This window comes from Typopeltis vanoorti, chromosome 6 (genome assembly GCF_054136105.1).
Source record: "Typopeltis vanoorti isolate ZY-2024b chromosome 6, IOZ_Tvanoo_1.0, whole genome shotgun sequence".
NCBI classification, from domain to species: Eukaryota; Metazoa; Arthropoda; class Arachnida; order Uropygi; family Thelyphonidae; genus Typopeltis; species Typopeltis vanoorti.
In genome coordinates, this window is record NC_143554.1 from 114,991,545 (window position 1) to 115,003,761 (window position 12,217).

General features: G+C 36.6%; 1 protein-coding gene across 1 annotated transcript in view; it reads right to left on the reverse strand.

The window, feature by feature from the left end:
* Window positions 1–11,938, reverse strand: part of LOC150105832 (sorbitol dehydrogenase-like) — an 84,644-nt gene extending 72,706 nt beyond the window's left edge. Inside the window, exons 1-2 of the mRNA XM_090394371.1 lie at window positions 11,610–11,938; window positions 7,424–7,457 (exon numbers count right to left, since the gene is read on the reverse strand). Coding sequence (XP_090250497.1) covers window positions 7,424–7,457; window positions 11,610–11,663 — 88 coding nt within the window. The 5' untranslated portion in view covers window positions 11,664–11,938. The remainder of the gene's footprint in view (window positions 1–7,423; window positions 7,458–11,609) is intronic.
* Between the last annotated feature and the right edge of the window lie 279 nt (window positions 11,939–12,217).

Here is a 12,217-nt window from a genome sequence, read left to right on the forward strand (position 1 = left end):
TGTCAGAGGTGGTGAGTATGTGGCCTCCCTCAATGAGTCTCCGACTCCCTGAAGGTCCCTCTTAATAACTATATATATATATATATATATATATATATATATATATAACTATATATAGTTTTATGAAAAAAATTGAATGACTAGAACCGAGATTTAATTAAAAAAGGTTTTAATATAAACACACTACTAGTTTCGGCCTGTAACAGCCTTCTTCAGGTGACATTATAAAAGAAAAAACACTAAACATTGAGGGTTAAAAGACTATGAACATCATAGACAGTCATTATACATAATTAGCATTAAAACGTCGTAGTTGAAGCTGTTCTTTCATTTGTTGCATTGTTGGGAGAGTGCGTGCTTGCTGCATCACGTGAACGCCAGTACATGATTACAGCTGAATGACTATCCGGGAGGTTGTAGCTTAAGTTGTTATTTAGATGAACAGGATTGAAGATGATTTCTCTCGATTCCACAATTTTTCTCTCTATTTCGTCACTGCAACGGAAGATGTTTGTAGATTTTTCCCAGCAGATTTTGTGACTTTGGTTATCATCATTAGGATTAGCTGAGAAGAGGATATGACTTGATAATGCACTTGCTCGCTGTCTCTTGTAAGTAATGTCTCTCATGTGTTCTTCCATACGCATTTCGACAGATTTGTCTGTCTGCCCGAAATAAGGAATATCGCAGTCACATAATATTTTACATACGCCAGGGTATTTGAGTTGATGATGACAAGGTTTTGGGTGGCTAATTAAGGAACGGATCTTTGGAAGTGGAGTGAACAAGGTTCTGATATTGTATTTTTTTAGAACTTTTGCTAATTTATGTGAAACAGTACTTATGTAAGGAATAGATATATTGCTTCTGAGTGATGTCTGGGAGGATTAAGAAGGAATTTGTTAATGATTTTCTTGGAATATCCATTAACTTTGAAAGAAGTTTTCAGATGGTTTATTTCTGTAAGCAGTTCATTTGGATCATCAAGAAGAGAACGGGCTCTATGTCCCAAGGTGGAAATTATTCCAAGCTTATGAGGAGGGAAATGATGGGATTGACTGTGCAGATATCTGTTGGTATGTGCGGGTTTTCTATATATCGATATTTTTAGTTTACCAGCAGAAGAGCGAGTCAGTTTGACATCAAGAAAAGGCAAGGAATTATCCATTTCAAGCTCAGCAGTAAACTTAATACTTTGATGTCGGCTATTGAGATGTTCGAGGAAAACCATAAGGGATTCATGTCCATGGCTCCAAACAATGAAGACATCATCCACATAACGTTTCCAAACTTTAGGTGTTAAAATAAAGGAAGAGATAGCCTTGGTTTCAAAATCTTCTAAGTAAATATTTGCAAGAACAGGAGATAAAGGATTACCCATAGCCAGTCCATGATTTTGTTTGTAAATATTATCTTGAAATTTGAAGTAACCGGACCTGATGCAATGTGTAAGCAAGGCTAACATTTTTTTGGATAACTTGTCCTTGAGTAATGTTAGGACTTCATCTGTTGGGACATTAGTGAACAAAGAAGTTATGTCCAAGCTAGCCATGATGTCATTTTCATCAACTGTTATATATCAACCATACATCAAGGAAGGGAAATCACCTTCCTTGATGTATGTAACAAATTCTGTAGTGTTCTTGATAAAGGAAGGTGATTTCCCTGAAAAACTTTTGAGGTATTTGGCAAGGTATTTTGAAAGATTGTATGTAGGAGAATCGATACCTTCTACAATTGGGCGTAATGGGGTGTTCTCTTTATGGATTTTAGGAACACCGTATATGCGAGGAATTAACGGATGGAGAGAGCGAAGGGATAAACGGACGTTTCGGGATAATTCAGTTGTTGTTTTTAATAAGTTGTTTGTACGATTTTGAAGTTCACGAGTTGGATCTCTCTCAAGTATTGAGTAGGTATCATTATGTAGTAAATCAATCATTTTCATTCAAATTTTTTCATTCAAACAACTTATTAAAAACAACAACTGAATTATCCCGAAACGTCCGTTTATCCCTTCGCTCTCTCCATCCGTTAATTCCTCGCATATACGATGTTCCTAAAATCCATAAAGAGAACACCCCATTACGCCCAATTGTAGAAGGTATCGATTCTCCTACATACAATCTTTCAAAATACCTTGCCAAATACCTCAAAAGTTTTTATAATACCTCAACGATAAAACAATTGTCTGAAATTGCTGTCCAATGCACCACTTGAAAAATTACGAACCTAATCACGCGGGAAATTAATGTGTTAAGAAACAAGATAAAGTGTCACGACTGCAACATAGTTACACTTTCTGACATATTTTAGTTCTTTCTCCTTGTTTTTGCATATAATATCTTAAACTAAATATCCCAAAAAGGCGCAGCATAATACAAATATTAGGGATACTAAGGGGAGAAATAACTTAAGTATTAGTAAAATTTTTGGTGATATCCTGAGCATAGATAATAGTAGAACATAGATGAGAGAAAATTACTAGTTAGAATAAAAATCACAAATTGGGACACAACAAGAGGAAACCCCACAGAGCCTATAAGGAATATGAACCAGGGGCTTCTGACTCAACAACCAATCCTTGCCTTCTAGTGGTCCATCCCATCATTATGTATTCACCTGAATACTGAATGAATAAGGTTAGATTATTACATTATGTACAGCATGACTAAATGCTCTCTGATTTCATAAAGGAACCAGGTGAACCGTGAAAATTCTATAAGAAGTCACATCCAGAAAACAGTGATCACAGAAAGCTTGGAGTAGCTTTAATATACAGTATATAAATCCAAAGACCATTCAAATGGTAGACAATTTTAGGTAGTGATCTAGACAAATTTCAAACTGGAAATTATACGATGAAACTATTTTTTTTTGTGCCTGTAGTTCCACAAAAGTTTTGCTAGAGGAATTTTTCAAGTCACTAGGGAAGAGCATTGACAAAAATAATTATTATTATTACGGGTATCTCCATGGAGTCAGTAGACTCATCGCGGGAGACCCAAACTAGCAAAACAATATCTGTCATATCTCTTCTTGAATTCATTTACAGACAAAGAGCTCACAACTAAGTCAGGCAATGAATTCCACTCATTCACCACCCTCCAGGCAAAAAACCTTGTTCTGACACCTTTGTTAACCACACTCTTCTTTAATTTCCAGAGATGGCCTCTTGTTCTTCCATCACTATCACACAGCTGAAACATTTCCCCTGCATCAATCTTATAAAAACCTTTTAGTAATTTGAATGTTTCTATCATATCCCCTCTTCTTCGCCTATCAACCAATCTCTGCAATCCACAAGCTCTCAATCTATCAATGTAGGGAGCATTTTTTATATCACTCACCAACTTGGTCACTCTTCTCTGAACCCTCTCCACAGCCTCCTCATCTCCAAGGAATCCAGGTGACCAGACCTGAGCACAGTAATCCAAATGTGGAAGTATCAATGCTTTATAAAGGGGAATAATAACCTCTTTATCTCTGGATGTCAGTGTGTTCCTCAACAACCAAGTAATCCTATGTGCAATCTTGGACACCTTAGCAATGTGTCCTCTGAACTTCATCTCCCTATCTACCAATACCCCTAAGTCCCTAGCCTCATCAATCTCTTGGAGTACCTTTCCATCGATGTAGTACACAGCTGGTAATCTTTTAATCCCAAAATGCATGACTTTACACTTTTCCACATTGAACTGACATCCATTTTCTTTTGCCCATTTTACCAGCTTATTTAAATCCTCCTGCAAACTTTCAACATCAGCTTGATTTTTTATTGCACTACACAACTTTGCATCATCAGCAAACAACTGAATATCTCCCTTTAAGCCATTTCCTATATCATTTATATACAAATTAAACAACATTGGCCCAAGCACAGAGCCCTGAGGCACACCACTGGTCACCTGCCTCATTCTGGACTCGGCTCCTCTATACACCACCTTATGGTATCTCTCCCTGAGCCATTCTCCTATCCATATCACCAATTTAATATCCATTCCCATCTGCTCCAATTTGCGTAACAGTGTTCTATGGGGTATCCTGTCAAAAGCCTTAGCAAAATCCAGAAGTACCACTGTGCAGCCAGTTCCTTTGTCCAACTCAGATGTTATTCTATTATGAATAGTTAATAGATTGCTAAGGCAGGATCTACCTTTAACAAAACCATGTTGGCCTCTATAGAGTATCATATCCTGATCCACCCATTCTTGAATTTTGTCTTTAACCAACTTTTCCAATACTTTTACCACTACTCCTGAGATGGTGATTGGTCTGTAATTCAATACCGCAGTTTTAGAGCCACCCTTATGCAAAGGAACCACTTTGCCTAACTTCCACTCCCTAGGGACCATACCAGAGTTCAAACTTAAATTAAATATCCAGGTAAGAGGGGTTGACAATTCATTTGCACATTCACGCAACACCCGAGCTGATATTCCATCTAAGCCTACCGCAGTGTTTGCATTTAAGTTTTGCAATATATTTAATACCTATGATTCTTTAGCTTCAATTCTCACATTTGGTATTGCTATAGGTGTAGAGATGTCCTCACTTGGGTGATAGACTTTTGAGAAGTGATCACTCAGTAACTCGACTATTACATCTGATTTTGTCACTTCAATACCATCAGCACCCACTAAGGTTATCCTTCCGAAGTCATTCTTCCTCTTACTTGCCACATAGCGGAAGAACTCTTTGGGATTACCCTTGATCTCTTTGGCTAAGGTCTTCTCATAATCTGATTTAGCTTTTCTTACTATGCTGGTAACCTTCCTAGCTTGAGCCTTGTACTGCTCATGGGTGTCCTGATCGCCCTTCTCCTTGTAAATTCTCCATAACATTTTCTTTTTTTGCAGTTCAAGCTTGATACTACTGCTCATCCATCTAATGCCTGCCTTGTTTGACCTCCTGACCATGGGGACACAATCTGATATTGCTTTCCTCAGATACCCGCTGATTTTATCCCAAGCACTGCTAACATCTTTCCCTTGCAATATGTTCTGCCATGGGATGGCTGCAAGCTCACTCCGAAGCTTGTTATAATTGCCTAACCTGTAGTTCCGTACATACCCCTTCTTAATAGAAAAATCCACAGATTTTGCAACCTCCCAAGTCAATACCACATGATCGCTTTCACCAACTGGAGGTAACAAGAACACCTTACTTATGCATATAACCTCTGAACCAATAACCAGGTCCAACACTCTCACACCACGTGTCCCTTCAGTTACGTGCTGTTTCAAGTAATTATCTCGTAGAAGATGTATGAACTCCATTTCCTTTTTGCTACGTGATATTTCCTCCTTCCAATTGATATCACCATAATTAAAATCCCCCATAATAATCACTAAGCCTTCACTCATTGCACTAAGTTGCTGATGCATGAATTCAATATCTCCCCCCGTACTCCCTGGCCTATAGCAGCATCCAACTGTATATTTGGTTGCGTTGGTCACTATTTCGCACCAGACTGCCTCAAATGAACTCTCATTCACATGTCTATCATCATGATATACTACTTTCTTTGGCTGCAACACATCAGCTATCATCAACAGTACTCCTCCTCCTGTTCTATCTTCTCTATCCTCCCTGAAAATACTGTACCCATCACATTCAATTCCAGTGACCACATCTTCTGCTGACAGCCAAGTTTCACTAATGCCTACAACTTTTGGTGAGATTTCACTGACTAATGCCAAAAATTCTTCTCTCTTATTTCGAATGCTTCTAGCATTGGTATACAAAAATTGCAGATTCCCTCTAGATCTTGTACCGGCTTTAGAACTGATATATAAGTCACTAACTACCGTAGTCCTATGTCGATTTTTATCCCCTCTCTTCTGCAATTTATTCTGCCTATAAGGATCAATAAATACACAATCAGTGCTAAAGTTTCTCTCTCTTACACTCAACCTTTTCAATATTAGTTTCCCTGCCCAATAACTTCAACCTGTTCAGAAAACAATAACTTCTTCAATCGCTTATGTCCTTCCATGTTAAGATGCAGTCCATCTCTAGCATACAACTGCCTTTTTCCTTCAAACACACTCCAAACATCAACAAACTCCAGACCTCTTTTTCTGCACATTCTTGCAATCATATCATTCATTATCATTGCTCGTCTACTTAACTCGTAATTGTCAAAACGAGGCAGCACACACACTATTCTCCCATTGACACTTTTCCTCTTCACAATATCTAATAATGTTCTTAAATCTTTTCCTACCCGATTTATACTACCTCTCAGGTCGTTCGTACCCACCATAACTATCATCTTGTCTGTTTCATGCCCTCTCTTTATTGCTAAAGCCACTCTTTCTATTGTCCCATCAGCCAAGCACTCCTCATGCATACCACTCTCCATACCCTTAATCATAGAATCACCATATATTTTACCACTCATAACTTCATTCAAGTCCACACTCATGGACTCATTCTCTACACTATTCAGCATGACTCTCCCAGCTTCATTACTCAACTCTCTATTACTTACCCCCCCACTCTCACTACATCTCATTTCTTCTAGGCCACTTGTGGTTTTATTATGTTGACTCCCAATCACTCCCATACTATTTATTACTGAATCATTCACCAAAGACTCACCCATATGTAATCCTGTTCTAGTTACTTCAGCTAAAGTAATCTCTATAGTCCTAATTTCTCTGTTTAACACATTAAACTCAGCTTTAACTTCCAGTATCTCCTTACCGATCACTTCCACTTCCTCATGAAGAAGATGAAGGTCATTTTTCATTTTCATAAACTCCCGCCGAAGTTCTTCCGCTACGGTCCCGATGTCAGCTTCCATTCCTAAACGCTCCAGCCTATAATCTTGTTGGATATCTTAATAGCAGAGAAGGAAATGAATACCAGACATATAGAAGGTTATAACATGTGCCAACGTAAAGATGTGTATAAATTCACATAGAGAATTTATACACATCTTTATGTTGTACACAAGAAATAATAATAATAATAATAATAATAATAATAATAATAAAAAGTCTTATTGACTATATCGTACTTAATAGTGATATCTTTAGATTGGTGGATAAATGAATACATGGGGAGGATTTGAAATGGGAAATGATCAGTGCCGGATTAAACCTGTGGAGACCACTAGGCAGCCTAAATCTCGGGTCCCCCTTGCAAATTATCTCCTAATAGATTTTTAATTTTACCAACTAACAATTTTAATAAACCAATTTTATTACACAAACAAACATTAACAATTACTAATGTTATTAAACAAATAAACTAAGTAGTGTGCACGTCAGCCACTAGATGGAAATGACCATCACTGCACATTACACCTACGTAGGTTGCACCGAATGCAACACGATAATAAGAACTAATTATTTATAATTTAAAATTTTTTAAACAGAAAATTTAAAAAAAAAACGCAATTAAAACAACTTACCATTTCTTTTAGGCTTCTGTATAGTTCTTTGTTCCTGAGATGAAATATAAATTGGATATTAATTAACAATTTACAAACCCTGTTCATATATGAAAGTGCATCAGTCTAAATATTTGTTAAAAACTTTATGCTCAGAAGTTTTGTCAATGTAAGTTTACACACACACACACACACACACACACACACACACAAAAGGCTAAGCAATCCAAACCAAAGAGATTTCATCAGCATCTCTAAAGCTAAGATGGAGAGTACAGAAAAATCTCCCTCTCAGCATACAGATTTATAATTATGCATAAAGCAATAAAAAACCTTCCCCTGACATTTATTATATACATTGTACTTCTGCCATCTCTGCTACAATGTATACACTTAAAAAATGTATAGTACGTGGAATGGAGTGGGGGAGAAGGAAGGAATGATAAGTACAGCAATTCTCTTCCAGAAGATGCCACAGTTTAAAATACAGATATTTATAACTGCCATCAAGAATCACTACTCACAGGTAAAATGCACAAGGCAGCAATCTTTCATATGGGTGTTTAATAAAAAGTCTCTTGGAGCTGAAATAACTCTAGGAATCAGAGAAAAATTATATCTTTTCAAAAGGGCATGTCAAACTAACATCCAAACTATGGACTAATTTGTAATGTCAAATGCAGTAATCTTATTTACATGTTCAAATTTCCAAAGCTGCTCATGATTTGTGTCAAAGTTTCTAGACAAAAAAACTACATGAAATTCAAATGCAAATAAATAATGTATGACAAAAATTATTGATTTACAAGCTGATGGATCATTAAAGTGTTTCTGATAATGCCAGCTTGAGCTGGCAAAAACTCTGAATGAAACAACCTCCAGAACAAGGACAGTCACATGTATGGAAGATCATAGTGGTGCTCTTCATGGTAATTTCTGTTATTAATTCTGATGAAGAAAGAGTGGTGCATCAAAATAATATCCCACCGTCAGCTCTGCTGCAGTTAACCGGGTTATGCAGAACTTATGCCACTTCCAGGAACAGATTCTCTGATTTAAACTGGGATTTGTGAAATAAACTGGCTTTCTTCCAGCTGATGAAATGGTCTTCCTCCAAGGCATGTTGTCCACTTTTTGGTTGTCTGTACCAGATGTATTTTTACATTCTTTTTTTTCTGTTCGAAATAGTCTAATCCATCCAGTGACAGAGGATGCTGTAGACACTTGGGGAAAGAAAGGGGGATCCTAGTGATCCTTGATTTGTCTCAGGAAGATGGAAATTTTGTTCAGAGGTTTGCATACTGTTCTGATTCCATGTTATTTCAGGATGGAACCCAGTTTATCTATTGTACCTTTGATGCAAGGTAAAGATATGGTGTATGTATAGTCTGTTGTGGGGGAGGGGTCTTTTTAAGGCATTTGGTGAGAGTTTTTTGTTGGAATGATGCAAGTAGAGCTTGCTGTTCCAGGTGCAGTGCTAGTCCTGAGGACAAAATTCATTTTTCTTCCAGAAACTTCAACGTGAATAGTGATAATTGTAGCTATGGAGAAAATAGTGAAAGGAGAAAATAAACTTAATCAGTCAATGCTGAGAGATTGCTTAATGAATCTGTTAAAGGGACATCTTGTTTTATCAATCTCTTAATTTAGAAGAAGTCAATAAATCACTAACAAATAACAGATAAGATTATAATAAATTATTAAAACTTTCATTAATGCTAATATTGGACCATACAGTATCTTCAAGCATCATAAAGATCCTATAGAATAATATCAAATGACAAACACCTAAAGACATCTTGCAGTTCTCATGTACAGACCAAACTCAACCTAGGAAAAGTCCTAGGATGTTTGGTCATCCAAAATACATAGAAGCTCAAGAAATTTAATTACTATATATCCTTCTTTATCAGTGAAACATGACAACAAGGATGTATTAGACAAAAACTTTATCTGGAGTTGCTCCAAGCTGTATACAAAATTTCTTGCTGGCACTACCAAAACTATTACAGATAAGGAAAATCAACAGAAAGAAGATGTGAAAAGCAAATGGAATCTTCCCTATCATGAGGAAAGCAGATCTAGTTGATCATTATCTTGCCAACAGATTACATAATCAAGTGACTATTACATTTAGTTCTGATAAGTTTTGAACGGTTGCTCAAAGAATCTTGAAACACACCCTTAAACTAACCTAATGTTAATAATATTTTTTAAAAAATGACTATTTATTTTCCATGTAAGAGGAGAATGGAATAGGAATTTAAGGACCTCCCCCTTTCAATAACATCACTTTAGTATTCTGATTTATAGGAATTTATAGATAAATTTATAAAGTAAATATAAATTATTGATAACTAATTTATAAATTTAACTTATAATTTTATAACATTAATAACATTCAAACTTAATTTATGTATACTTCATAAGGGGCAATACGGTTTTGTGAAAGATGGGGGCTTGCTTTAATAATCTGCTTACTTTTTTTCTATAATAAAGTGAGTTGGATTGCTACTCAGTGATACTTCTGGACTGGCATTTAGAACTCTGTTGCATAAATTGGAGCAAAATTGGATGGATATGAAACTGCTGGATAGATATCAAAGAGTGCTATATATAGAGGGGGTTGAATCTCGGAGAAGAAGACAGGTGACTAGTAATATACCTGGGCTCGGTACTTGGTCCTCTGTTTAATTTGCACATCAATGATATTGGAAATGATTGAAGATGAAATATTCAGTTGTTTGTTGATGATGCAAAACTGAGAAGATTGGTGGTCAATGAAGATGATGTTGAGATTCTAAAGGATGATTTAAATAGACTAGCAGTTTGAGCAAAAGTAAATAGCTGCCAGCTTAATGTGAAAAAGTGTAAGGCCATGCACTTTGGGATGAAGAGATCATGGGCTCATACTGATGAAAATTAACTGCAGGAATTCTGATCGACTCAGTGTCTGTCAAAAGCAGGCACCTCCAAAAAACAATGCCAGACCCTACCCACCCACAAGAGAATCAAGCACTTTTCCATCTCATCCAGCATACAGTCCAGATCTGGTTGCTATCCAATTATGAATGGTCTAATTAATGGCTCCATTCTTAAATGAATGGCACTTCATTATTAACATCAGACCTTCAAGAAGTCAAAAGACTCATTGTGAGAGATCCACACTCTCAACTGCTTGCAGAGAAATAGATCAAGACCAAATTTTGGATATATACCTAGATATATTTTGGTTTATATTGAGTGTTAAAATAAAACTGCCAAGTGCACAATCAGCTGTTGATTGAGCATTGGTGGAAAATCGGCTTCATTTATTTTATTAGTGTGGGGTCCCCCCCATTCCTCGACTGCTCCTTAGGGCAGGTTTAGCTCTCCTAATGAGAGATTAAGTTTTGACTGTAGCAGCATGTGTTCATGGTTCTGAGGGATGAAAAATCCGAGTTTCCGGGTGAAACCTCCCTCCCCTACCTCCATATGAGACCGGCTAACTCACCTTTCATTGAAAGAGACCAGATAAAGGTTCCTCACGTCATGGATGGAAATCGAACCCAGGTCTTTCTGACCAAAGGGTCTATACCAACTGAGCTATGGAGACTCAGGAAAATCAACTAACTGTGCATCACCAGCCTGGATAGCTGAGTGGTTAGCATATTAGCTCCAACCAACAGGTTGTGGGCTCCAGGACTGCATTCCATGAAGCATGGGAGTTTGCTGATTCCATGGAAGGTGTAATAGTAATAATAATAATAATAATAATAATAAGGATAATAATAAATAATATAACTAGTTTCTGGGAGGGGTGAAATCGTTATATGCTGTGTTATATAGATTTTTCCCTTTTTGTGTGTATGTGTGCCTAGTTGCGTTATAATTCCAACTCTGACACATTCACCCTGAAATTAAGAATAAAACTCAGAACACAATCTTTAAATAATTATATAATGCTTTAAAATTGTTACTAAAAGTCATCATAAAATTCAGTGACATTAAATACGATCTTCGATCTCCTTCCCACAAGATTTCGTGAACATGAGCTTTTCGTAAGAAGAAGTCAATGGACCAATAGTACTTTCGGACTCCACCCACTGCAAGTATCTGAGATACTTCGCATTTACCCCGTTGATAATTATGCTACATATCGAGAGTGCCAATGTAAAGTAGAAAATCTATACACTTCTTAAATCATTAGAAGTAGTAAAATACTCACTAATTTCATTTCTCCTTGCCTCAGTAAAACAACACTTAAGTTATCTTTCTCCATCTTGCAGCTTTTTTTTTTTTTTTTTTTTTTTTTTGAGTCAAGAAAGGACAAACTGTAATCAGGAAACTTAACTACAACCAGGAAGCTCTCGGTGTCAACTAACAATTTCACCCAAATGCACAACGCTCATACGCTGTTGGCTTTTTTACTGCGAGAGAGATTTACTTTAGACCAATGATAACGTGTATACGAATTCCACATGGCGAACATACCTGCATTCATCCACACGTGTTTGTTTACCACCATGTTTTCTAAAACCAGTGTTTTTTGAACTTGGTGCATCGGCTCCGCTTCCAAATGTGAGTTCTGATTGTGTCCTATTTCAGTTTTCAATGGTTGTCGCACATAATCGTAACATGGTATTTAATCATTGTGGGTTTTGAAAACCTTGGTGCGGTTTCACAGGCTCAGTTAATTAATATATCAATATATGGCAAAACGTATACTTAATTCGTATTAAGTATATATAACTAGCGATTCAATATGTAACTAGCGTTGTGCATTTTCATTACGCCTTACTTTTCAATCGTATTACTTTTTACTCGTTACAACTA